The 24849-nt window shown below is 52.4% G+C and overlaps 2 protein-coding genes across 6 annotated transcripts in view; one reads left to right on the top strand and one right to left on the bottom strand.

Annotated features, from left to right (window-relative positions):
* Positions 1–1565: 1565 nt before the first annotated feature.
* On the bottom strand, positions 1566–2646 carry PIGC (phosphatidylinositol glycan anchor biosynthesis class C). The gene has a single exon (XM_054638440.2). It carries the CDS (start codon positions 2542–2544, stop codon positions 1666–1668), a length of 879 nt encoding a protein of 292 aa, XP_054494415.1. The 5' UTR covers positions 2545–2646; the 3' UTR covers positions 1566–1665.
* A 9633-nt stretch (positions 2647–12279) lies between these two features.
* The window catches only part of SUCO (SUN domain containing ossification factor), a 39864-nt gene continuing 27294 nt past the window's right edge, over positions 12280–24849 (top strand). For 3 of the 5 annotated variants that reach the window (XM_054637911.2, XM_077181926.1, XM_054637910.2), the window contains exons 1-2: positions 12280–12521; positions 23528–23636. In XM_054637911.2, the coding sequence (XP_054493886.2) occupies positions 12457–12521; positions 23528–23636 (174 nt within the window). In that variant the 5' untranslated portion in view covers positions 12280–12456. Of the gene's footprint in view, positions 12522–12756; positions 12804–23527; positions 23637–24849 lie in introns of those variants that run through there. The other 2 variants (XM_054637912.2, XM_054637916.2) reach the window with 2 other exon arrangements.

Raw genomic sequence — 24849 nt, 5'->3', positions numbered from 1 at the left:
AGAGGTCTGGGGCTGTGGGCAGCAGGCAGGGCTGGGTGGGACATTCTGCATCCCTGGAGCTGGGGGATGGAGCCTGCTGTGGGTCCCCAGATCTTCACAGGTCCCTGCTGGGGCTGAGGGCAAGGTGGCAGCTTGTGCCCAGCTCCACCACCTGAAATGTTTGAGTGTTCAGTGCCTGCAGTTTTCCAAACCCACGGCTGCTTCTGACAGTGTGAATTTGGGAAAGGTGCTTGGTGGGGAAGAATTTCCCCCTGGAGGAGTGGGTGCAACAGAAACTCTGCTTCCTTGCAACCACTCTGTGACAGCCAGGGGCCAAGGAGATGAGATTTGGTTTAGTTCTGATTTACATTCCAGCCTTGCCCCTGTATCAATGGGTTCTGTGAATCTGTTTGGGATGGCAGCGTTTCAGTGGCATTAGCCCAGTGTCAGATGGGACATTGGGGTCACTGAGCAGCTTTCTGGGAACCCTTCTGTGAAAAAAGAGCTAAAAAATGTCATCTTGACTCTGAGCATCTGGCGAGCTGTGCTCCCCGCGAGACCTGAGCACGGGCTCCAGACTTCTACAGGTTTTAATTAAAAGCAAAATGAGATGTAGTCGTTACCACGACGACAGCAGCAACATTTAACACTTGGCAAGAGCAGTAACAAAGCACTGGAGGTGTTGGGGACTCCGCCGGGGCTTGCTCATTTCCGAGAAAGGAGCGCCTGAAAAGCTCCGGCTCGCTGGGACGGGAAAATCGAGCAGAAGCTGCACTCCTGCAGCTTTTCCGAAAGAGAAATTCCATCAACACCGGGGCGGTGCCAAATGCAGCCCTGGGATATGGGGCTGGGGCAGGTGTGGGCATCCCTTGGCTCCGGGGTGCCCCTCCGGAGGGCTCTGCCCGCCTGGCTGCCCGAGGGACGGGCACGGGGACAGGGACGGGGACAGGGGAGGCGCCGGCACCGCGACTGCCCGGCCCGGCCTCCAGCGGGACTCGCTTGCCAGGAGCGCCCTCTGTTGTGTGGGAGCGCTGCCGGACAGACGGACGCCGGACAGACGGGGGCGGGTGGGAGCTCCCGGGCCCTGGCATCCCCCCAGCAGCGGGGTGTGCGCCCATGGGGGCTGCGCTGAGCTCCATCCCTGTGCCTCGGGGTCTGGCCCTGCAGCAAGGCCAGAACTGCCTCTGGAAAGGGGTTAGGGGTGAGAGGAGGGCGTGATGCCCTCTCATCGCCCCCTCTCCCAAGGGATTTAGGGTAACGTGGTGTCTGGCGGTGGTGAGAGGCTATTCTGGCACCCACCAGGGCCGCGGTGCAGTGGCCCTGCAGCTCCATCAGCACCCCTGCCCCAGCGACCTCACCAGGCCCTGCCCTGCAGCCCTCCCGGGCAGTGCCCAGTCCCCAGCACCCCCTGAGGGTCCTGGGGCTGACACTCCATGGGACACATCCCCTGTACCCATCTGGGGCTGCATGGCTGGAGCCAACCCCTCCCCTGCTCTTAGCCCTGCAGGACTCAGCTTCTTCCTCCACCACAGCCTGGCAAGTCAGGGCTAGAAGCGGATCCTGGGGGAACACAAGAGTGGTTGGTCCTTGTTGCCGTGTGAGACTTTATTGGCTCAGGTGTCCTCCCCCACAGGGCTGTCCCCCAGCCAGGACCTTCCACTGCTCACAGCAGAGGGTCCCCCACGGCTACATGAGGAACCTGGAGAGGTCCTCCTTGATCTCAGCCTCGTCCCACGGCCCGTGGATGTTGTCCTTGAGCAGCTGGAGGCGGATGAGGCAGTAGGGGCAGAGGCAGGAGATGGCGAGCAGCAGGGAGGCGAAGAGCACGGCGCCCACGCTGGACACGGTGGCCAGCGCCGCCAGCGCCGCCAGCGCAAAAAGCACCGTGACGGCCACGTAGCAGCGCGGCGTCCGCGCCTTCAGCTTCTTCTGCAGCATGGGCCACAGGGCGAACATCTGCATGGCGAAGGTCACCATGACGAAGGCGTGCAGGGAGCGCGGCAGGCGCGAGGCCAGGCACACCGAGGCGAAGATGGCCATGTTGAGGGACAGCGTGCTGGACACGATGGCGGCGTTGGCGCCGTAGTCGAAGAAGATGAGGTGCCCCAGGAGCATGAGGGCCGACATGGCGTAGATGGTGTCCGTGCTGATGGACTCCGTCAGCGTCTTCAGCACCGGCGAGAAGCCGTAGGTGAAGGCGGCGAACACCAGCGTGCTCTTGAGGTCAGCCCAGCGCGTCCGCCCGCTCGCCCAGCGCCCGGCCCCGCCGTCCACGGCGTCGAACAGGACGTAGCCGAGCAGGGAGGAGACCAGCGCCGCTCCGAAAAGGCCCTGCGGGCTCAGCAGCCCGGCGTCCATGTACCACCAGGTCAGCACGAAGACGCAGACGCTGCACAGCTGCTGCACCACCGCTCCCGACTGGAAGACCACGGCCTGGTACCGGTACTGCCGGGCGTGCACGTTCTTCCGCAGCTCCTCCAGGAACCGCTGGTCCACGTAGTTATCGGGGAAAGGCTGGCGCTCGTACAGCACCTTCTGCCACCGCCGCCCGGGCACCGGCTCCATGGCCCCGGCACGGCGGGGACTCCGCGGCCTCGGCCCCGGCCCCGCCGCCGCTGCCGGAGGTGGCGCAAGGGACGCCGGGGCGCTCACGGCCGCCACCTGCCGGCCGGAGCCCCGGGACACGGGCCGGAATCCCGGTCCACGGGCCGAACCCCGGGACACAGGCAGGAGCCCCGGGACACGGGCCGAACCCCGGGACACGGGCCGGAGCCCCTGGACACGGGCTGAAGCCCTGGGCCACGGGCCGGAGCCCCCGGACACAGGCCGGAGCCCCGGGACACGGGCTGAAGCCGTGGGCCACGGGCCGGAGCCCCTGGACATAGGCCGGAGCCCCGGGACACGGGCTGAAGCCGTGGGCCACGGGCCGGAGCCCCTGGACACAGGCCGGAGCCCCGGGACACGGGCTGAAGCCGTGGGCCACGGGCCGAACCCCGGGCGGGCACCGCCCCGCCTCAGAGGGGTCGCCTCCCCCCGGCTGCGCTCCCCGCTCCGTGTGAGCTTCAGCAGCCTCTGGGCTGGGTTCAGGGCACAGCGCAGCTCCGTGCCCGTGTCCCTCATCCCGAGAGCCGCAAGTCCGTGTCCCACTGCAGCGCGCTCGGGGCGGTCTCGCTCCTGCCTGGCCCCGCAAGCCGGCCCAGCGGGTAGGAGGGATGCCCCTGCCCTGCTCCCACACCGTGGCGGAGGGCAGAATCCCTGCAGCCGGCCGAGGAGGGCACAGCGGCCGATGGGATTTAGCCAGGGCGCCTCTCTGTGCTTGGACATCCCGGTGCGTGCCCGGCCTTGCTGCTGGGAGCGTGACCCCAGCCCATGCTGCAAGCCCCACTCCCTGTCCCGGTCCAGCCAGGCACCTGCTTTTCTGGCCAAACCAGGCTCCAGCAGGCAGCTCAGGAATGTGGGTGTGATGCTACAGGGTTCCCTTCCCCTGCAGCTCCTGCCTGCTCACAGCTCAGTCCTGTCCTGCCCGAGAGAGGAGCAGGAGGAGAAGAGCAGGGCAGGAGAGGGGCAGCTCTGCAGGGACATCCATCTCCTGTGCTGCCCATGTCCACAAAGGGACTCAGCATGTGCAGCAAGGGGACAGGGGCACATTAAGGGAGGTTTCACAGAGGCCAGAGGTGTTTTCCCTAAGTCTCTGTTTGCTTGTGCTCAGGTCAGAGCCTTCCCAGCCCCAGAGAGGTGTTTGCTGCTGAGGAGCTGCTTCATTTGGCATCACCCGAGAGGCCTCGGCCCAGGGCAAGGCAGCCTCAAACAGGGCCTGGTTTGTGCTGTGGGAAGGGGCCCTCATGGCCCCGCTCTCCCAGCGGCAACAAGCGAAGAGCTGTCGGTTGTTTTCACCCAGAGCCTGCCACAGGAGACTCCCCAGACAGATCCCACCTCCTGAGATAGGTGAGAGCAGCAAGAAACACCCACACTGCTGCTGTGCCTTTGGGGGGGCCTCAGGCTGAGCCACGCCACAGTGACACCTCACAAGTGCCACCTCCCAGCCCCGTGTCACTGCACTTGCTCGGCAGGGCAGAAGCAGCTGCTCACCCTGTGCAGGTACCCCCTGCCAAGGGGCAATGCCAGCAGGCTCCAAGCCAGGATGGAGCTGGATTCAGCTTCAGCTGCCCTCCCTGAAAGCCCCCAGCCCCAGCTTTGCACAGAGCCATGCACGTGCCTACATGTGCACAAGGCAGCGCCCACAGGGACAGGGAGTGCTGCCAGCTCCTGGGATTGCTGGCATTGCTTCGGTGCCCAGGGCCTGGGAACTTGAGATTTTGAACAAAATGTCCTTCTCCCAGAGTCATGGAGTAAAGCTGGGGCATGCAAGAGGAAAGCTGGGAGGGCAGAGAGCCATTCCCTGTGGGCAGGTGCAGAGCAATGCTGTGCTCTCACTGTGGGTGGTGCCAGCAGGTTTGCTGTCACCTGGCCCTGGGCTCTCTGCACATCTGTGATGCTTTAGGGACCAAGAAGAGCATGGGGCTGGAGCATGAGGCTGCTTCCATGTGGTCAGGTCCATGCAGAAACCCCAGTGGAGAGAACAGAAGTGATGCCCTTTCAAGTCTCTGCTGTGGGCCAGCAGAGTGCCTTTGGAGGCAGGGAGGGTGGGAGGCTGGGGCTGGTCAGTGACTCAGAGTGCTCCTGAGCCATGTTGGGTGATGCCAGCAAAGCCAAACCCTTGGGGAGATCCAGCACAGCAGCTGGAGCCCCCCACGGGTGCCCACCTGGACAAGGGGATCTCTCTGGCATTGGCTCTGCACCCCTGGCAATGCCAGCCCAGGGCCGAGACCCACAGGACCTGGCACCCACCTGGTGCTTGGGGGACCCCAGTGACGAAGCAGCTGCCACTGCTGTGCTGGCACCGTGTCCCTGGGAGGGGACAGCTTGTGACTGCCACGTGTGGTGGCACCGCCCACGGTGCAAAGGACAGCTCAGCGCTGCCCAGGTGGCCCAGACTTTGCTGCAGGGCAGTGACTGGCAGGGGCAGTGACTGTCCAGGGCAGTGACTGTCAGGGACAGTGACTGGCAGGGGCAGTGACTCTCCTGCCTGCACAGCTGTCCTGGCAGGACCTGCCATGGGACCTGCCACGTCACCGTGACCAGCCAGCCCTGCTGCTCATAGGGGACCTTGTGCCATGGAGTCATCCCCCAGCCCTCCTGGGAGCTCTCCTGGCAGGATAAGCAATAGCTAAGGTCAAGAATACAAAAGTTCTTTGTGAGCATCGAAATTCCCACTCTGGCTTCTGTGCCACAAGACCTCCCTCACCTCACAGTTCGGTGTCCCCAAGTGCCATTGGCCTCTGGAGAGGCTGTGGGGTGGCGAGGGCTCTGAGCCCCTCTGCTGAGATGCAGGGATGAGGAGCTGGGTGCCATGGCCCTACAAACTCTGTGTGTGCTGGGGCTTGGCTCTGCCCTGCCCTCTGCAAAGGGACCCCACTGCAGATTTGTTTAGAGTCTGCCTCCTCTGAATGTTGGAATTCACTGCTGGGGTTGTCTGGAGGGAAGGTGGAAAAGGTGACAGGCTGGGACTGAAATAGCTGGGATTGATCTGGACCTCCACTGGAGACATTTGAATATCAAAGTATGGCAGGCACTGCTCCCCCCCTGGCTGGGGGCTGCCTCCAGGTGTGTCTGATTCCCCTCAGGACGGGACCATCACTTGTGCTGCAGAGAGAGGCTTCCAAATAACTCAGCAGCACACTCTGCTGAGGGGCTGAGCCAGCCTGAGCCTGCATGGAGGAGCATGGGTCCTGTGCCTCTCCCTGTCCCCCAGACAGGCTCTTCCCCTGTGTCACCCCACAGGAATGACAGGGCACAGCTATAGATCCCTGGGCCTCCTTTCTCTGCCAAGCCATCCCCCAGCCTTCCCCTTTGACCCTGGAGCCAAACCCTCCCTCCACAGGAATGTTGCTCAGGGAGGCGGGAGGTTGGCACAGCTCCAGCTGCTGCATTTTTCCATGCCCAGAGATGTCTCCTGCCTTAAAAGGCCCCATGGCACTGGCTGTGCCTGCTCTCCTGCAGTCACCTATGTAAGGATTGTTTGGATTCAGTCCCCAGCAGGGACTGGACTGACAGCAGCCCAGAGCCTTGGGGGGATACTGGGGCAGACAGGGCTGGGAGCCCTGCAGGGCCTGCCCATGGTGCTGCTCCAGCTCTCCCAGGCTCTCCCTTTCCTGTGTGCAGGTCACATTTCCTGAGCTGAGTTGAGGAGGTACCAAGGCTGCTGGAGAAACCCTGCTCAGAGCTGGCAGAGCAATCCAGGAAAATGGGATTGGGTCTGAGAAGCCCACACTGGACTGGCATCTGCCAGGGCAAGGTTTGGGATTTGCTGAGCCTGTTGCAGGGGGAGAAGGATGGGAAGGCTGAGGATCTGGGGCAGGAGAGATGAGATGTGGAAAGACACGTGCCTGCAGGGATGTGACCTCTGGAACACACAGCACAGCACGTGGGGGGCTGTGAAACTGAGCTGCCTCGCTCCTGGCATTCCCTGCCGGTCAGCACGGATCCCTGCAGCCCTCTGGCAAAACAGCCTCCCCAGCACCCACTGTGGGCTCTGGAGAAAGGGACAAGCCAGCCCAGCCCAGCCCAGGGCCTGGCAGCTCCAGGGCAGGAGGGCAGCAGGGCCTGTTTTGCAGGGGAGCTCATCAGGGTCAAGCTGCCACCTAGTAAAGATGGTTTTATTTTTTAATCTGCTTTAGAAAAAGAAAACCCCTAGGAAACTACAGCCAAAAATGACACCAGCAATGTCCTCTGGCAGTTGCAGGGTGCTCCAGGGTGGGATGAGTCCAAACTTCAGCTGCTCAGGTAAGCTCAGCTCAACCTTCAGCTGTATGTGGCACATCTCTAGCACAGAGATGCAGGGAGGAAACCAGACCTTGGAGATAAAACAATAAAACTGCCTGTGGGACCTGAGCATGGGTTGTCATGGAGGATGGAAGGTGAAAACTGAGATTTGGGAACAAGGAGGGTCTTATGGTGCACAGAGTGTCTCCAAGACCTGGCACAGCAGGGCTGGGGCTCCAAACAAAGCTTTGCCAAGTGGTTTCTCACTCTGTTCCCCCTTGTTTAGCCCTAAATGTGTAGTGTAGGGATGGATGTGAACTGCTGACCCAGCTCTTCCACAGCTGGTGGAAAGGCATCAAGAGCTGCAGGTGGCAGAACACTGCAAAACCCACCTGCCCAGAGGGTAAGAGCAGTGTCCCCCCAGGGGTGGTGGCTGGAGCCCCACAGCAGCTGCCCAGCACCAACTCTACCCACCCTGAGCCTCCTACAGCAGCTGCTTCCCTCCCCTTGCAGCTCTGGGACATGGAGTGTGAAGTGACACAGAGTTTCTGACAAGGTTTTAGTGTCTGCCATGGAGACATTTTTGTTCTATAAATGGGGAGGGGGATATTGGATGAAACCGTGTATGCAAACACTGTTGGTTTTTCTAGAAGTGTAGCTGGGGAAAAACTTGCTGTGCACAGGTCAAAAAGAGGTTGCAACTGCCTGTTGCAGCCTGGTGTGCTGAGAGAGGATCCTCCCCTATGCTCCCCTTCCCATTTGCCTAGTAAAGAAGTAAAGAAGCTTTTGTTCAAGCACAGCATGGCCTCAGTCTGGGAACACAGAGATTTCCCAGGAGATGTCCACACCAGGAGCCCTCCCTGCCCTCTTCCTGGAGCTCCAAGCAGGAGCCATGTGCTCAGTAAGGGCTGAGGGGTGTTTCACCCCTGCAGTGCTTCTCCCTGCCCCAAAGCACAGGGAGGGGTGCCTGGTGTGCCTGTTCCCCTGCAGCACCAGTCCCTGAGCAGTGACACTCCTGCTGCCACCACCCCCTACCCCCCTGCCTATTTTTAAATATCTGGCAGGGAGGGGATGGAGCCAGGTGGGAATTCAGTTTATTTCAGCAGTGGGCAGAAAGGGGAAAGGAGGCAGCTGAGCCTTGGGGTTCCCTGTGTGTGTGCCTGGTGAGCCCTTTGGGTCCCTCATCCCCAGCAGAGGTGCTGGTGCTCCTGAGTGGGCTGTGCCACCCTGCCGTGCTCCTGGCACTGCTGCCCAGGGCTCTGACCCCCCCTCAGCCCGGGGGTGGGTCTCAGGTCTGGGTTTGTGCTGAGAGAGCCACGGAAGCCCTGCCCTGCCCTGCTGGAGCAGGTGCCTGGACATCCCCCACTGTGGCCTTGACTTGCCCAGGGCCATAGAGGAACCCAGCCCTGGGCTGCACCAGGTGCTTTCCCAGCCCTTCCTCCCACCCCAGGGGCAGAGTGAGAAGAGGGAAGGGGAAGCTTCAGCCCACGCTGTCCTCTCAGAAATGAAGGCTAAAAAAGCTTCACACTTTCCTTGTGAAGTTTTGCTGCTTCTCGGTTTCTGCAGTGAAATCTGATTTTTCTTTTCCCAGGGGGGCTCAGACAGCAGGTGTTGGGAAGCACCAGGGGCACCCAGACACCCACCATGGTGGGTTCACCCCTCTGCAAGGCCCCAGGCCCACACCACATTTCCATCACAAGAGCAAGACTTAATTTGGATTCTCTGTGTCCCAGCTGTCAGCAGCCTTTGCACCTTCCCCATTCCATCAGCCCCACCAGATGGCAAGAGAAGCTCCCCAGTGGCTGAGCCCGTTTGTGTTCTCCAGCACCAAGGCTCTGCACTGGTGTCACAGCATTGCCAAGGTGCTGCCCAAGCTGTGCCTGGAACAGCTGCCAGCCAGGATAAGGTGGATTCCTTCCCCAGGCAGCTGTGTCCCAGCCATCCCCAAGCACTGGCTGTAGCACAGAGTGTTTGCTGGCATGCAGAGGCTCTGTGGCTCTGCAGCAGGGCCAGGAGATGCTGCAGCTGAACCCTGCCTGGGCATCCCTGCTGGAGCAATCATTTTATCTCCTATTTCTAGGCAAAGTTAAATTTTAGCCACATGACATGAGAAACCAAAATACAAACATTTTCAAAAGTGACATTCTCACCTCAATTCATTTTCTTCATCTTACATGAAGTTTTGACCTCCAGGTTTTGAGCTAAAACCCCACTAAATCCCCACTAGAGAGGAGACCTGGCCCTGGCTGTGCCCCGGGGCTGTCACAGGTGCTCCTGGCTCCATCCTGCTCTGGGACCCGTGCCACAATTCCGGGCTCTTTGGGGCTGTGGCTGCCGATCTCGGCTGCTGCAGGTCAGGCAGCCCCAGCCGGGTGTCACCGTGTCCCTGCTCGCCAAGGCTGCCCGGCGCCAGCCCACGTTCATTAACGCTGAGCACGTTAATTAACCCTGAGCGCTCAGGTGACCCCGCCTGCGGGAATGTCCCGGGTGAGCCCGGAATGTGGCGCTGGATCCGGCGGTCGCTGTGACCGCTGGACTCTCCCGGGATTCAGGGAGTGTGGGAGTGGAACCAGAGCCCACGTCCCCATCTGGGAGCACAGAGGCACGGCCCGTGTGTCACAGGCATTGTGCTGAGTGATGAAAGAGCAATTACCTGCTCAGCTGGAGGGGGACTTGCTCCTGTTTGATTTCCCAAGGAAAATTATTCCAACCTTTATTTTTTGCACAGCCTTCCTTTCGGTGCAAATGGCCGAAGACATAAAAGAAATTGAGGTTTTTTTACAAGTTTTGTGCTGGTTTGCTGGATTCTCTCCTGTAAGTGGTTAACAGTTCATCTGAAGTCAGAGGAAGGTCTCTGGAGCAATCTTGCAATTTACAGCTTTTCCTTGTCCAAGTAAGAAACAGTCAGGAAATTAAACAGGAAATTGTGTCTGGAAGGAACAAAAGTTGTGTTGTCAGAACCTGCTTATGAAAGATTTAGTTTATTTTAACCAGTAAGGAGCCAAGATCAATAGTCAGAAGAGGAAGGAGTTTGTGTGAATTAAATCACACGTGAAAAAAAAAGGAGAAAAAAAAAGGCAACACTTGGGAAAACAAGAAGCCTTTGTAAAGAGCAGATAGGGATGAATGGCAGAGAAGGCTTTGCCACTGCAGTAAACAAATGCTGCAAAGTGCTGAAAGGCAGAGGCCAGGGTGTAGCCCAGGGTCAGGTGTCTCTCCAGCAGTCCTGAAATGCCCAAATCTCTGGGGGACACTACAGCCAGCCTGTTGGAAAGTTGGGGTGCGGTGGACAAGCACTGCCCCATCACTGTGCAGGTAAAACAGCACCACCTCCTCCTTCCTGCTGCTTCCAGGGTGTCCCTTGGTGGCCTCCTCCAGCTTTCCCTGCCCAGGGTGCCAAACTCCACAGCCCAGGTTTATTCCTGGTCAGCAGAGTGATGTTCCCTGCCCAGGGGATGCAGGGTGAGCTCCAATTCAGCCCAGGATGTCACAGGAATTGCACCAGCTCGCCTCCTCCTGAGGTTTTCCATAAAAAATCTGGCCAAGAGCAAGCAAAAAAACCAAACCAACCAACCAAACAAAAAACCCCTGCTACAAACATGCAGCACTTTGTGAGAATTCCATACAAATATTTGCTCCCTGGTAACCCCATGGGCAACTGGGTTTTGGGTTAATTAGGGGCTCTAGTTAGGAGATTGGGTAATCTGTCATTTTTTGACTCTTGAATTGCTCATCAGTTGTTGGGAAACAAGCTTAGCAAGCACTGCTATTTGGGTATGGCAGAGGTGGGGACATCAGGACCCTGCCTGGCTGATCCAGGCTCTTCTCAGGGACTGACTTAAGGGGGCTTTTCCTCCAGGATCCCAGCTCTGTAAAGCTTCCCCTGAAATGATGTGTCCCCTGTGTCAGCTCTTTGGCTGGGTTTGGTCCAAGCTGGGCTCACTCCTAACGGGATCACAGCGTGTGGGAGCTGTGCCAGGAGGGAGCAGCCCCATGGGCTGAGCCAGTGTGGCTTCAGAGCCTTCTCCAGTAGTGGGGGAGGCTGTAGGAATTCCTGTCCCTGGAATGGAGACAGGCCGAGCCATACCCTGTGGCAGCGCTGAGGCCAAGAGCTGGCAGTGCTCAGCAACAGGTTAATGAATGTTTACCAGCTCTTCCAGCAGCCACATCAGCAGGTGTTTGAATTTCCAGCGCTTCATGGATGGACGCTGTGCTCCTGGCCGTGCCCATCGGGTACTTTGTGGGGAAGGCTGTGTGTTGGGATGGGCAAACGCCCGGAGGCGCCCCCAGCCCGGCGGGGGAGAGGCGCTCCCGGAGCCGGCTCGAACAGAACAGCAGCGCTGGGACCGCGCTGCTCTGTGAACTTCAGAGGGGCAGGGAGTGCCAGGTGTTAACGAAAGCACAAAGTTACAGGGTGAAAATCAGGGAAAGAACTGACTGACTCCATTCACGGCATCCCACAGCTCCGTAAGGGCCGGGTCATGAGGCTGGAGCTGCTCTGGACAAACAGCAGCTGTGACCTGCTGCTGCCGGGATGGCCGTGATTCACCGCTCCCTGCGGGCTGAGCTGGCTTTCCCCGGTCAGAGTCCTGCCATGTGCACATTTCCAGCGTGGCTCGCTCCTGCCTCACCCCCTGCTTCCTGCAGGGCTCCCGGGCCGGGCCGGGCCGTGCTGCTCCCCCCGCTCGTCTCACGGAGAGCCCCAATCCTGAGGGTGTTTTTGGCAGGAGTGAGCCGCAGGGAAAGTTTTCCTGCCTCGGGGTGGAGACCAGCGCTGCGGAGGGGCAGGTTTGGGCCGGGTTACCCACGGAACGCCGCGTGTTTGGTAACAGCCGGGGTGCTCTGCTACCGTCCCGGTGCGGCGGAGGCTCCTCGCTTCTGTCCCATATGCCACCCGGCCTGCACTCCAGGAGCGCTCCCCGCTCGCCCCCCGCTCCCACGATGGATAGGAATATGCGCTGACACATCTCGGGCGCGCCCACGAGCCCGCAGTGAAGCCGGGCACCGCTGCCCCTCACGGACCCCTCAGGGCGGCGGAAAATGGCAGCCGCAGACCCGAGCGTCGGCCCTACCCAGCCCGGAACTACAACTCCCGGCAGCCCCCGCGCGGCTATCCCGCTGCGGGCCTCAGCGCTCGGCAGCCTGCAGGGAAGCCTGATCAAAATAAAAACCAAATAATTAAGAGATGTCACGTGGGCGCGCTGGTGCTTGAAACGCCCCTGGAAACGGAGGCAGCGGCGCGCATCAGGCGCCTCGCAGCCGGTGGTTTGACCGCCAGCAGTCGTTTATCACTATGGCGATTTCCCTTTAACGGCTTGTTTGCCGCAGACACCTCACAGAGCGGGGTCCTTGGAGGGGCGGGTAGAGGCGAGGCCGCTGCCCAATCGGCGGGGCGGGGAGGCGGGGCCAGCCCGCGGGACTCTCAGCCTATTGGCTGGCGGCGCGCAGCGGGTGACGCGCATCCTTCCAGCTCAGCGCGTGAGGCTGTGGAAGGGGCGGGGCGGGGGGCCCGGCCCGGCGGGCAGTAACGGCCGCGCGCGCGGGGAGGGGCCGTGCGCAACAACGGCCGATCCCCCTCAGCGCCGCCGCCGCCGCTGCCCGCGGGAGGAGGATGCGCCGCCTCGGCCCGGCCGCGCCAGCCACACCGGCGAGACCATGAGGGAGCCGCCCCGCCGGCCCCTGGCGCTGGGCTCCTGCCTCCTGCTCTGCGCCCTGCTCTGGTGAGTGCCGGCCTCTCCGCCGCGCTGGGAGCGCTCCCTGGGCGGGCTGTGGAGAGCCGGGGGGTGCGGCAGTCGCAGGGCCGGGAGGGTGTGAAGGGAGCTGTGGAGAGGGTCCGGTGCAGCCCCCAGGCCGGGCAGGCACACGTGGGGCAGGTGACACGGGAGCGCGTCCGGGTGCGTTCTGAGAGCTTCCAGCGGGAGGAACCCAGCGGCCTCCCCGGGCAGCCCGGGACGGTGAGCGCTGCCCGGGATGGGTTCTCGGGCAGTGACACCCTGGGGAAGGTGAGCACTGCCTGGGAGGGGTTCCCGTGCCCTGATACCCTGGGGAGGGTGAGCACTGCCCGGGATGGGTTCCTGTGCAGTGACACCTGGGGAGGGTGAGCGCTGCCCAAGATGGGTTCCCGTTCAGTGACACCCTGGGGAAGGTGAGCGCTGCCCGGGATGGATTCCCGTTCAGTGACACCCTGGGAAGGTGAGCGCTGCCCCCGGGCTGCCCGGGATGGGTTCCCCGGTAGTGGCACCCTGGGGAAGGTGACAGCGCTCGGGAGGGCCATTCCCGAAGGTGACAGCGCTCGGGAGGGCCATTCCCGCTGCCAGGAGCGGCAGTGGTCACCCGGCGGGGGCAGGTGAGGGCTCACCCCACACACCGAGGGTCAGAGTTACGTGTGTGTTGTTGTCTCTGTGCTTTTACCGGAGGCATCCTTGCATTTCCAGTTTCAGGCTGAGCTCTTGCACTCTCCTCTGGAAGATCACGGTGCCTTATTCTTGAAACCCTTTCTCTGAGTCTATCAGGAGTAGTGTTAAGTTAAACCAAATGAACCCTGTTATTTTTGCATTGATTATGCCTTTGATAGCATTTTTTTGTACTGATTACCTGAACTGTACTTAGTTCCAGCATCCCCTGTTTGCTTTCTTTTCAAACTTCCTTTAAGAGATGACATCCAACAGAATACAAATATTAGTAGAATGTATTTCTGCATGGTAAGTTCCAACCTTCTTAAACTTTGGCCCTCTTTGAACTTGGTGAGTCACTGTTTGAGAACTGATAGCCAGCTTGAACAGCAAACTGCAAATATTGCAAATGGAACAGCCACACTCTGGTGTTTTACTACAGTAGATTGTTCAGATAGTTTGCTTAAAAGAAGAAATCATCCCGAAGCTCTGGCTTGTCTCACAGCTGGTTGAGGAGTGGGAGCCCAGGCACCTCTATTTTACACAGTCATTTACAAATCTGCTGCTGGTGCTTGTGTTACTGTGTCTGGACAGTCCTGAAGCAACTTTGGTTCATGTCATGACATTTTGGGGTTTGGAGACAAAAGCACATCTTGAAAACTCGGTGGCTGTGTTTACACTTAGCAAAATTGAAAACAAAAAAATCTTCCTGGCCATGTGGGTTTGATCAGGTGAGCTGTGAGCCTCAGGAACTGTCTCCAGACAGCTTTGCTTTGCTTTTGCTCCTTGGACAGTGAAGTTCTGGCAGCAGGTTTTAGTTGTATAGCTCGGGTTCCTATCAGGAAAGCAGTTTTTGTTTCTTGGTTAGAGTGCCTTGAGGGCTGATAATCTGTTCCTGCCTCCAGGTCATTTGTTAGTGGAAGGGGATTTTAGCTTAATGATCAATAGGTGGGCAGGTTGATTTTTTGTTGTTGCTGTGTTCTTAGTCTGCTGTTTCACCAGGACTTGATTTAGTGAAAAAGTTCAGGCTTTTTTCAGGATAATTCCATATGAAAGAAGGAATGTCATGTTCAGCTATCTTGTTGGAGTAATGTATCTGTTCTGTGAATCTCTGACAACTTCTGTGTTCTTCTTTGGTGTGGTTAGGAGGAGAATGGAGCTGCTCTTTCAGGCAGTGTCCTAACTGATGTCAGAGCTTGCAGTGCAGTGCCCCAATGCAAAACTCTTTTTTAGAGTTGAGAAAAGCAGCCTGCTCACTGGCTGCCTTTGGTTAGGAGCCAGTGGATTAATTTCAATGTTGAGAGATGCAACTCCAGTTTTCTAGTCTGCTGTTCAAGCATGAATTCACATTAGAGAGTTTGAAATCCTGGCTGCAGGATGGCTTTGGGACCTGCATTAATTTCAGCAGCCATGTCAGAGTTGTAATTAGAAAGTCTTGAAGTCTGTTGGTTCATACATAGTTGGTGGACTATAGAAGTTGATAAGTTGTGATTTATTAAACTTTTTACTGTAAAGAAAATCAGCACCTTTGTTCACTTCAGCAGTTAAGAAATTTCAAATAGCAAATGGAAGGATTTGTGTTAGAAATGTTGGCTTTTTAAATTTAGTTGTTTTGAGATGTAATTTTCAAAGGACTTTGTGCTAGTAGGAGAGAAATATTTTCCTTATAGGTGTAACTGGTGAAGTGGTGGTCAACAGATGATTAAATAGAACCCCAAAATCAGGGAAGAGCCCATGAGACAAAACAACTGCTCAAAGAACACTTGGGGCTGTTTGGACTTGTTGCCTTTTTTTAATCTGGGCTTTGTTTTCTTTCTGAGTAGCTGTTGCTTCTTCCCTTGAAACTCAGCTTAAAATAGGAATTTTCAAAATCTCTCCTGATGCATTTTCAAGCTCACCTAAGAGAGTTGGTTCAGTGGGGAAGTACTGATTAGTAAAGATCAAGTGGGGGGAAAAAATGATTGGAACAAATGAAAAAATGAACTGGAAGATGTCATCCTGGGCATTGAAAATGTGGCAGTGTTTTAGGAGGTGCCCAGAAAAGCAGAGGAGTGAGTAGGGGGTTGTTGCCAAATTGTGCCCCTTCAATAAAGGGGATGTGATGCTCTCTGGGTCAGTTTGCAGTGCTTGAGGCTTTCTGAAGCTGGGCCAGCCACAGCTCTGACAGCCCTGAGCCAACGGGATTGTTCCAAGTGTCAAAGGAGCAGGATGGCTTTGGGGAAATCCTTCTGCTGGAGGTATGGCTCAGGAATGCAGTGCTCCAAAAATAATGGGCATCTGTGCAGTTTGGGGCCTCCACTGGGCCTGACAAATGTCTGCTGTTGTCCTGAATTCAGAGACCTCCTTAATGCTCCAGTTAATCCCTTTGTGCATGATCATAATGTAAAAAACACATTTCAAACTTGCAGTGCTTTGTAGCTTGCCTCTATCCAGAGCTGAGTAAGTGGAGTAGGTTTAGAAGCTTGTAGGATACCAGGACTCTGTGAGGTGAGACCAGCTGTGATGGCTGTTTGAAGAGTGACCTGTATAAATTATTCTGACATCAGCTTTTGCCTGCCATAAGCTGCACTTCCAAAGTTTAATTGGGGGTCTAATAAAGAAATCGTGCATCCAGTTATGTCTTTCCATCTCAGAAAATTCATTGCCATATCCTGACCTACTTAGCTTTTATTAACTCTGCTGCTTGGGTTTACAGCTGTGAGTAAAAGGAGGATGGGCTCAGTGCATGTGCACCTCAGGATCCTTCAGCTGTTACTCTGTGAGTATCCTGCATCAGGAAATGCCTTGTGTCAAAGTGATTTAGCAGCAAGATGTGCTGGCCTAGGAGCTCTGACTGAAATCCACCATGAGGGTGTGCCCTGAGAACTGTAAAGGTTGGATTGGGTCAGTGGCACAGCCAGGAGTGAAGCCTGGGTTACCAAGTACAGTGGAAAGGGATACTGGTTTGTATTGACACCTACTAATGTGTGGATTCTCATGAGAGAAGATATTTCTAGTTTGGCTTTGCATTTGCAGTCCTGTTTGGTTTGGAAGCTGTAACACAGGAGGAGCTCTGAGAACCCCAGTGCTGGGCTGGACTGTGGTAGCACCACCAGGCTCATTGTGTGCTGCTGCTGCTGCACAGGTGAGGGCTGTGCAGGTCACACCAGGGAGCTTCTGCTGATTGAACCTTTATTTGCCTCATTACTGGCGTGTGGCTCACACCTAGAGCTCACCTCTGTTAATTGCAGAAAGGTGTGAGTGAGAGGTTTGTGTTCCAGTGTGCCTCATTAATGTGCCCCTTACCAATGAAATTTTTTTTTTTTTTTTCATGAGTGCCCTCATGATCTGGATAGGACTACAAGAGTAACTGGCCTGTGGTAGGGCTCAGAGTTTTATCTGCTGATTCTCCTCTTGAGAACTTAAATCTCTTTAGAAGGTTGATACTAAAATAAACACTGTGCGTGTGCATTTTATAGCAGGAAGAAATGAAATTATTTGAGCACTGATCTAATCAGAACTGTTGTCCCAGGCATCTGATTTCAGAATGGGAAGTGTGTTCCTAGGTATGGAGTACCCTGTTTGGAAGGGTCTTTGCTCTGTGGTTAAGGCTGGGACAAAAGCTGCCCTGCAACTCTTGCACTCCTGCAAATGAAAATCGAATGTGCCCAGCTTGCAGCCTGCTCATGCTGAAGATGGTACATGCCAGCAGGGGCCCAAGTGCCTGGCTCAATCAATTATTGAATATTTTTCCTTCTAGGATGATTTGGAAATCAGTGAACTGCTTTCATGCAGTATCTTCTAAAAGATTTGTCCTAGAAACTTCGAGTTAGTTTGTTTGTTATGCAAATGGTGTACTGAAGTGGCCTCTACCCCATCACGAGGTGTCTGTGTTGGTGTAGGAGACCCTGCCTGTTGCAGTGAAATGTCTCCCTTGAGCACTTCATTTGAACTCTTTCTGAAATGTCTTTCTCTAAGCTGCTATTAATTCTTTTGCACTTTGATGTTCTTACTGTGTCTTGTACAGAGACTTTTTTTCTTGTCTTTAGTTTTCATTACTGATCCAGCTTTTGGGAAGTTGTGTGCCTCTTTCAAGGGGAGGACATGCAGTGTCTTTTAAAGTTCACTCTGGAGGTGCTGTAGCCTGGAGAGGATGTGCATGAAAAGTTTTAGCCAAAACCAGGTTAACCTAGAACTGTAAATCTGAAAACTTTCTTAATTCTTGCTGGAAATACTGAGCTGGTGTAACAGACTGGTCCCACAGCTTGGGTGGGTGAAAATGTTGATGTGAATGGCAAACAGGATTGGAATATTAGCAAAAGGTTCCAACAGTTCAAAAATCAGCTCGGGTGCACAAAGGAGTGGCAATGCCTTGGCTTGGCTGGGTTTTGAAATGGCAATCAAGATAATGCTGAAATCCCTTACAGATAAGAAGCCTATTAAAAATACATCACCCATGTCTGGGAGTCAGGTGATAGCAGCTTTACAAGGCTTTAAAAGGCTGAAATTGCCATTTCTACACTTGAGTACCCCCCTCCGTGGCACTGTGCTGAGCTCTGTTGACCGAGGGTGGGTTTTTAGCAGAGCTGGGGCAGAGCAGCTGCCACTGCTGTGCTGTGCTGTGAGTTTAAGCAATGAGGGAAGTCTTGAAAAGTGTGTGTGTGATACATTTCTGCAGCCTCCAAAAGCCTCAAAGTTTACTGACAGTGCATGGCTGTGCTGTTTCCCTGTAGCCTTTGTGGTTCCTATCACGTTTTTTGGTGTGGTTTGGGTTTTTTTGTGTTTTCTTTTCTGGAGCGGGTGCTCTTCCCCAAACTCTTGCATCAGAGAAAATAACTAGAGTTTGAGAATGCAGGGAGCTTCTGATACTCTGCAATCCTCCTTCAGGATTGCAGAAGTCTGCTTCCAAGGAACACCAGGAACTGCCTGTTCCTTTGGGTGCTTCCAGAGGGGGTTGTGACATCTGCCCTGCTTTTAGTGCCTAAAGTAGGGCACCTGGATACTCCTTTGGAGGAAGAGGAGGTTTGTGTTTGTTTCAGTGTTACACTGGAACCTGCATTTAAGGTAGGTTGTTGTCTGCTGTGGTCACAGAGCCCTGTGAAGGTGCTGTTATCTCAGCAGCCTTTTCCAGGAGGGAATGGGAGTAACCCTGGGAGCACTGCAAGCAAGGAATGAAGTTGGTCTCTGTTGTTTAACCTGGGAGAGCAGTGGACAGTCAAGAGCAAATATTGTGTTCCACTGTGTCTTTTTGGGTTGGATATCTGAGCATTCCTTGGCTCAGAGCTGACTTTCTTCCCCCCTCAGGACTTAGTGGAATGTCTCCATAATCTCCAGATCAGAGCAGAGGGTGCAGATTCCTGTGTGGCTCAAGGGGGGATGCAGTAAATCAGTTCAATCTGATAAAGTATCTGGTGCTCCTGGAACCTCCTTTTGCAAGCTGTGCATGCTGATGGTATATAAAATACTGAAAGCCCTATTTGAAACCAAAGGTTGGAATCTCATTGTATGCAGCTATGAAATGCAGTATGGTCAGAAGTATCTTTGTGTTTGGCTCCTCTGAGTAAGTGAAATAACTGTTTGGAGAGCACATTCTTTGCAAAGTGTGGGCAAGCTATTAAAAACTTAATTGCAAAATACCACAGATTGGTAAAGAATTTGCAAAAAAGCTCCAATTTCAGCTATTTTGGGCTTGGGTTTTTTTGAGCATGTGAATTGAGTTAGTGGTAGGAAGTGAGGTGATACCAGTGATGCTTAGTCTAGATTTGTACTTGTAGTTTTCAGCTTTTTCCTCCCTTAAAGGTCCATCATAAAGTTCAAAATTATCTTAGTAACACATGCTGCTCTTCTGTGGGAATAAATGGCTTCTAAATGAATGGTGTTGTTTTCTTTGGGGTTTTCTTACTTGTATTGAAGAAGATTAATGATTCTTCTTTGCATTTATCAAGATGTATTTCCACTTCACCTGCAGAAATGAGTGTTGTGTCTGGGGAGGTTGTGCTGCAGCACTTCAGTGTCTTGCAAGTGGCTTTTCTCCTGTGGCTGGTTAGAATAATGTCCTGATCTTCATTTTCCATGACATTTACTTTGTTCTGCAGGCTCTCAAGTACAAGTCCCTCTGGCTGAACTGTTGGGAGGGAAGGATTGATTCCATGAAGTTGCTGGGGAGAGAGGAGGGTTCCCTGCCCTTGCTGTTTTTCCTGTGCTGCCAGAGGCTGCCAGGCAGGTTGCTGCTGACTGCAGAGCTTGGTTGTGGATCTGCTGAGCTCCTCATTCCTGCAGAGCCTTTTTCAAACTCTTTGTCAGTTAGCTGGTGAAAGCAGTCCCAGACCTGTAGGACTTGCTCACAACAAGAGGTGTTGGGTTTTGCTGCTTTCCTTGCCCTTTCAGGCTCGTTGATCTGAAGTCAGTTGCTCTGTAATGAAGGTGATCTTCAGCAAGCAGCACTCACAGGCCTGCTCTGCTGGCTCCAGCCCCTCCTCTTGCACAGGCCTCTCTGAAGTGATCTGTGAATGTTTTGGGTAGGGAATTGTGCCCTGGCAGGGACAGTGACATCTTCTTTCCCCTCTTAGCGCACTGGCACAGCTGCACTATTGGTAACACAGCCCTCTGGGATCTGTCAGTGCTTACCCTGCATGGAGGCCTTGGAATTGGTGCACTGGTGATAAATTCCTTTTCTTTTCCCTTTGCTTCAAATTCCTCTGTCTTGCAGGTGCCAAATGTAAACTGTTCTGAACTGCTTCACTCTCCAGTGTCCAGAAATAGGTCCTGCTTTTGGAGAATCTATGAAATTAATAATTTTGGGGACAGATGTGTTTGAACTGAAGCTGCGTGTCAGTGTTGGATGAAGTCTTTGGAAAGGGAAGCTCAAGCTCTTTCTCTCTGATCAAATTGTGGAAAAACTCCTCTTACCTTCATATTTTGAATTTTTTTTTAGCTGTAAGTTGTATGATTAGTTTTTCTTTCCAGTTCTTTGTTTTCTACTTGATTTTTATGCCTGTTAGAACAGTTATCCATAGCTTCACTATCTCTGGTAGTTTTCTGCAGCCTTAGTCACAATTACCTGAAGAGTTTCAGCCAAATCAGAAGTGGATGGTCTTTCACATGAAACTACACTGCAATTTCAAAGCCACCTGCCCTTTTGAATTTCAGTGTGTTCCTTTTCAAAAGCAGAACGTTCATCAGCAGGGCATGGGCAATTTGTGCAGCAGTGAGTGTAGTGAACCATCCAGATAGGGCTGAGCAGCCTTTCTGCTTCAGTGGGCAACCACAGTATGAGCCTGCCCTGAGAAGAGTCAAGATTCCCCCACCCACCCCTGCTGCTTTGTCTGAGCTTGTAGCCTTTCTTTTGGGTTTGTGCACATGAAGCTGGAAAGTTCGTGGTGCTGTTAGAGAAAATAGCTTTTAAACTGCATTAATGATAGGACAAAGAGTCATGCTTAAGCTCCTTTGTTCTTGATGAGATTTAATAGCAGGTGGTGTTTTGAGTCATGCCTACAAAAATGGAACTATTGAGAACTTCAGCATCCACGTAAGTCAGCAGCTGTGGGTTATGTGTTTGGAACAATCTCTTCATCTGAAGATCTACCTTGTACCTGAGACAGTGTCTCTGGGGACTGATCTCATTGGGGCATTAGGTCTGCTCAGTTCTGAGTCAGCATTCACATCCCACTCCTGGGTCACAAGGCAGAGAAAGACAGATCAGCATGTGCTGTACTTCACTGGGTGTACCCTGCAAGTCAGTTAAACTCAAGGGGAATTTTGCTCTCTGTAAATTAACTCTTGGTTTCCTTGTTGATTTTTTTAAATGGTTATTTTTATTGTGAGCTCTATCCTTTCAGCTAAAGAAGCCTGTTGAATTAATATGCAAAATGTTAGAAGTCAGAAGAAGAAAACTACTGCTGGTGGTGTTGCTAAGGTTATTAACTTGACTTCTCCCAGACTGGCTGGTGTCTCGTGGTTCTGTGTTCTGAGTGCTCTGTCTGATGAGTGATGCATCCTGAGAGCTGCATGCTCTGCTGCAGGAAGGGATCAGGCTTTCCTGTGGGTGCATGCACACACACAAAATGAGCTCTCAGTCCCCTCCCTAGCTTGGAGGGCTTTTGGGAGACTTGAGGCATCTTGTTGGAGTTGGGGAGTAGACCAAGAAGAATTTTGCAAAATAAGTAAGACAGACATTGGACACAGATCATGTCAGAGTAACTTAAATCTGAGCTGCCAGTCTGCATTCTTCTAAAATCTGTGTTTGTGACCTGATAATGCCTGATTTCTTGCATGAAATCTCTCAACAGATTAAGGTAAGAAATCTATGCCTTCTGTGCTTTTTGTGCTAAAGCAGTTACTCGTGCATTTTTGAGGGTAGACCTTTGTGTTTTAAAATGCCAATTCACAGCCATTGAAATGTTTCCTTTTCTGCCCCCAAGGAGTTACTGCTGTTCTGTGCAGCTCACCCAAGGTGCCCCCCAGAGTGGAAGTGAAATGGGAAACAAGTGCCTGTGCCTGAGTAATGAAGGAGTGGGATGATGCTCTGTAATATTTGATGTTTCTGGTGTATTTTTATGAAGTACCAGGGAGTCCTTATATCTCTGAAGAGATGTACTGGAGCTAAGAGCTTGGGAATTTCACCATGAAATGATTGAAACCCCTTTTCAGAAATAGAAATGACTCAAAGTATTTGCATAACTAATTTTTTCCAAGTGAGAGCTAGGTAATAAGGCCATAGAAATCTGGTAACATTTCATTCATGCTCTGCAATGAGCCTCCTGTGCATAGGGTAGGACAGAGGTTTGATGGAAAACTCAATACTAACAGGTAACTTGGGAATTTGTGTGAGAAGCTTATGCCTAATTCTCAACTGAGATGTGACTTTGTACCTGCTATAATACGTGGTATTATGTTTTCATACCTTACATTCAGTTCTTTATTTTCCATCAACTGCAGCTGCTTCTGCCTGATTTGAAGGCTTACATTTAGTATAGAAGAAAGATGCTACCTCAAAAAGAAGAGAAATTACTGAGGTGCTTTGGGGCTGAGACAGAGGTGGAGAACCTGACTTGCTCATCTCTATAATATGTCAGATTCCACAAGTTCCTTGTTCACTGTCTCTTCTGTGGAGAGAGCCAATGAAAAAATATATTATATATATATATATGTATATGCATGAAACTTAAATTTTGAATACTTGTTTGTGGTCTGTTGTTTCATGGGTTCCTTCTTAGTGGAGGAGTCTACACTGCACAGGCTTCCCAATAAAGTTGATATTCAAGTTTGAAGAAAGCTGGTAATTCAAATTCCAAGCAGTAGTGATCCCAGTTGTGTAAGTGAATAATGACCTACTAATAATCTTACTGTTATGATTAATGTTAAGGCAGTTTCCTTTCTCAAAGCCATTGTCACAGAGTTGCTGCATGCAGGTTGTTCTGTGCTAGAGCCCTGTCTCTCCTCTGAGGAGAAGGTGGCTCTTGTTTTCAGGGTGATGTTTGTGTTTGTTCACAGGAGCTCATTCCAATCACCTGATTGTTATGTAAACAGCATTTCCTGGATGGAAAATGTTTGTGTTTAAAGTGCTGGCTTGCTGGTGTTCCAGCATGAAGACTCCATAAAAGCTCAGTTTGCTCCGTGTTCTGCTGGCCTTGGTTAAAATCAGCATGGAAACCTTTGTGCCTCCAAGCCTGTGGTTCACTGTGCAGGTGCTCCCTAGGGTGTGAAGGGACCGTGTATGATGAGAAAGAAAAGATGCCTTCTGGTACCAGTGTTTATAGAGGGAATGGCTGCTTTTCTGCAGAAATAAATCCATTTCTGGTGACAACTAAAACTGTTGGAAAAAAGTACAAAACAAATCTCATGGGAGGTTTTGCCTGGGGCTTTTTTTTAGTGTACTTATTTTCTCTAATTTTCTTCAATGTGCTTGGTGATGTTGACTATACAAAACCTTCTCAGGTAGGCTCTGTACAGGGGATTAAGGAGATTTTGCTTTTTAGTCTGTGACTTAAATTTTTGCTTAGTAATAATGATTGCTAAAAATATCTCATTGCTTTGTGTCAAAGGATGTTGATTCAAGTTGTTCCTAACTTGCTGTAACTTAGCTAATTTGTGCCAGCTTTCACTTTCTGATGTGGTGACACTCCAGGATCTGGTTTGGTGATACTTTTTTTCTTTTGGAAGCAGTAAATTTGTGGTGTTTTCTGTTGCTAACTACTTCTAGTGAATCCTCAAATGGATTTTATGAATGAGTATCCATGACCTGTACATGTATTTTTTAGATGCCTCATGGGAATAGCTGAAGAAGATTGAGGGAGACAATGTGAGGGAATTCTAAAATTTCATTTTAAATAAAGCTTTTTGACCTTTTTTTATAGGCTTCCTGTTTGGAATGTCTTTTGTAAAGACACTCTCTCATCAGCAGTGCAGTATGCTTCAGGTGATGCTTGTGCCCTGGCCAGCGAGGATGAAAATGTCCAGGAAAAGGTATGCTGGATACATCATGCTAATTACTCACTCTGACTAAATATTAAACTGTAAAATAAGATTCTTCATAGGCTGTTCAAGGCTAGAATGTTTAATGTACTCACTTGTTTGAGCAGTGATATCTTCCCATGGTTTTACTCTCCTTTACTTCATTTCTTGCAGTCATGCAACAATTCAGGTGGATAGTTTGGGGCAAGAGAAGGAATGAATAGTAAAGCTACTGATGCTTGGTTTTTTTTAAATTTGGGGGCCAGATGTTAGAAGTGGGCACTGGGCAAGTGTGGGACTCTGTAGAGCCAGAATGGGAGGGGATGGGCTGGGTAAGTCTAGGCCACAGATGATTGTTATCCTAAAGAGAAGATTTAAGATTAATTGGTTCAAGTCAGTATTTATCACTTTGCATTCCTTCTGTTCAATAAAAATTAAGAGGGCTAAAATGTGTTTCTGAAAAGTATAATAAATTAGCTGTGGTTCCTTTCATTTTTACTTTACTCAGCACTTTAGGTTAATTGAGTGTAATTGTCCCACCCTGATTAACTCATGGCAAGTTTCTGCATCTTGCATTGCATAGTGAATTCCCAAGCTGTTGAGTAAGAAAATCATGATGATTTCATTCATTTATTTATTTACCCAGGTACAGAATCAGTCCTGTTCTAAACATGGGTAGTATTGATATGTTGGGTTTCCTATTTCCTCCAGCAATCTGTAGTAGTGTTAATCACAGTCCTCATTCCAAAAAAGCTTTTATATGCCACAATAAACTTGGAAAATGTGTGTGGAGCAGTCTGGCTGGCTCAAGTGGAGAGCTGCCTGACCATAAAAAATCCCTTTAAATATTGTAGGTTTCTTAAGCATTGCACCAACTAGGGTAGCTCTATTTTTTTGCCAGCTTGTGCAGCCAAATAGCATTCCTGTTCCTCAGGCTGCCTAAAAAGAAGTTCTGCTTGAATTTAATGTCTGATGCAATAATACTGGAAAGATTAAGTAAGCTTTGAGACTGGGAAGCCACTGGTAAATGATTTCCTACTCTGCCACATTCTTCCTTTCATTCTGTTAGTGTGGATGCATAGGTAAGCAGATTTCTGAACTTAAACCCAAAGATGTGAAAACTGATGTTACACTGTTAGACTCATTAAAGAAGATCTCTAGGGTGGGTGAGAAATCTTAAGCAAGTGTCTGTTTCTCCTGATGAGGCTGCTGGAGCTGTCCTGCT

Source organism: Agelaius phoeniceus, chromosome 8, assembly GCF_051311805.1.
Source record: "Agelaius phoeniceus isolate bAgePho1 chromosome 8, bAgePho1.hap1, whole genome shotgun sequence".
Classification (NCBI taxonomy): Eukaryota; Metazoa; Chordata; class Aves; order Passeriformes; family Icteridae; genus Agelaius; species Agelaius phoeniceus.
Note: the sequence above shows the minus strand (reverse complement) of the source record. Positions and strands in the feature narration are given on the sequence as shown.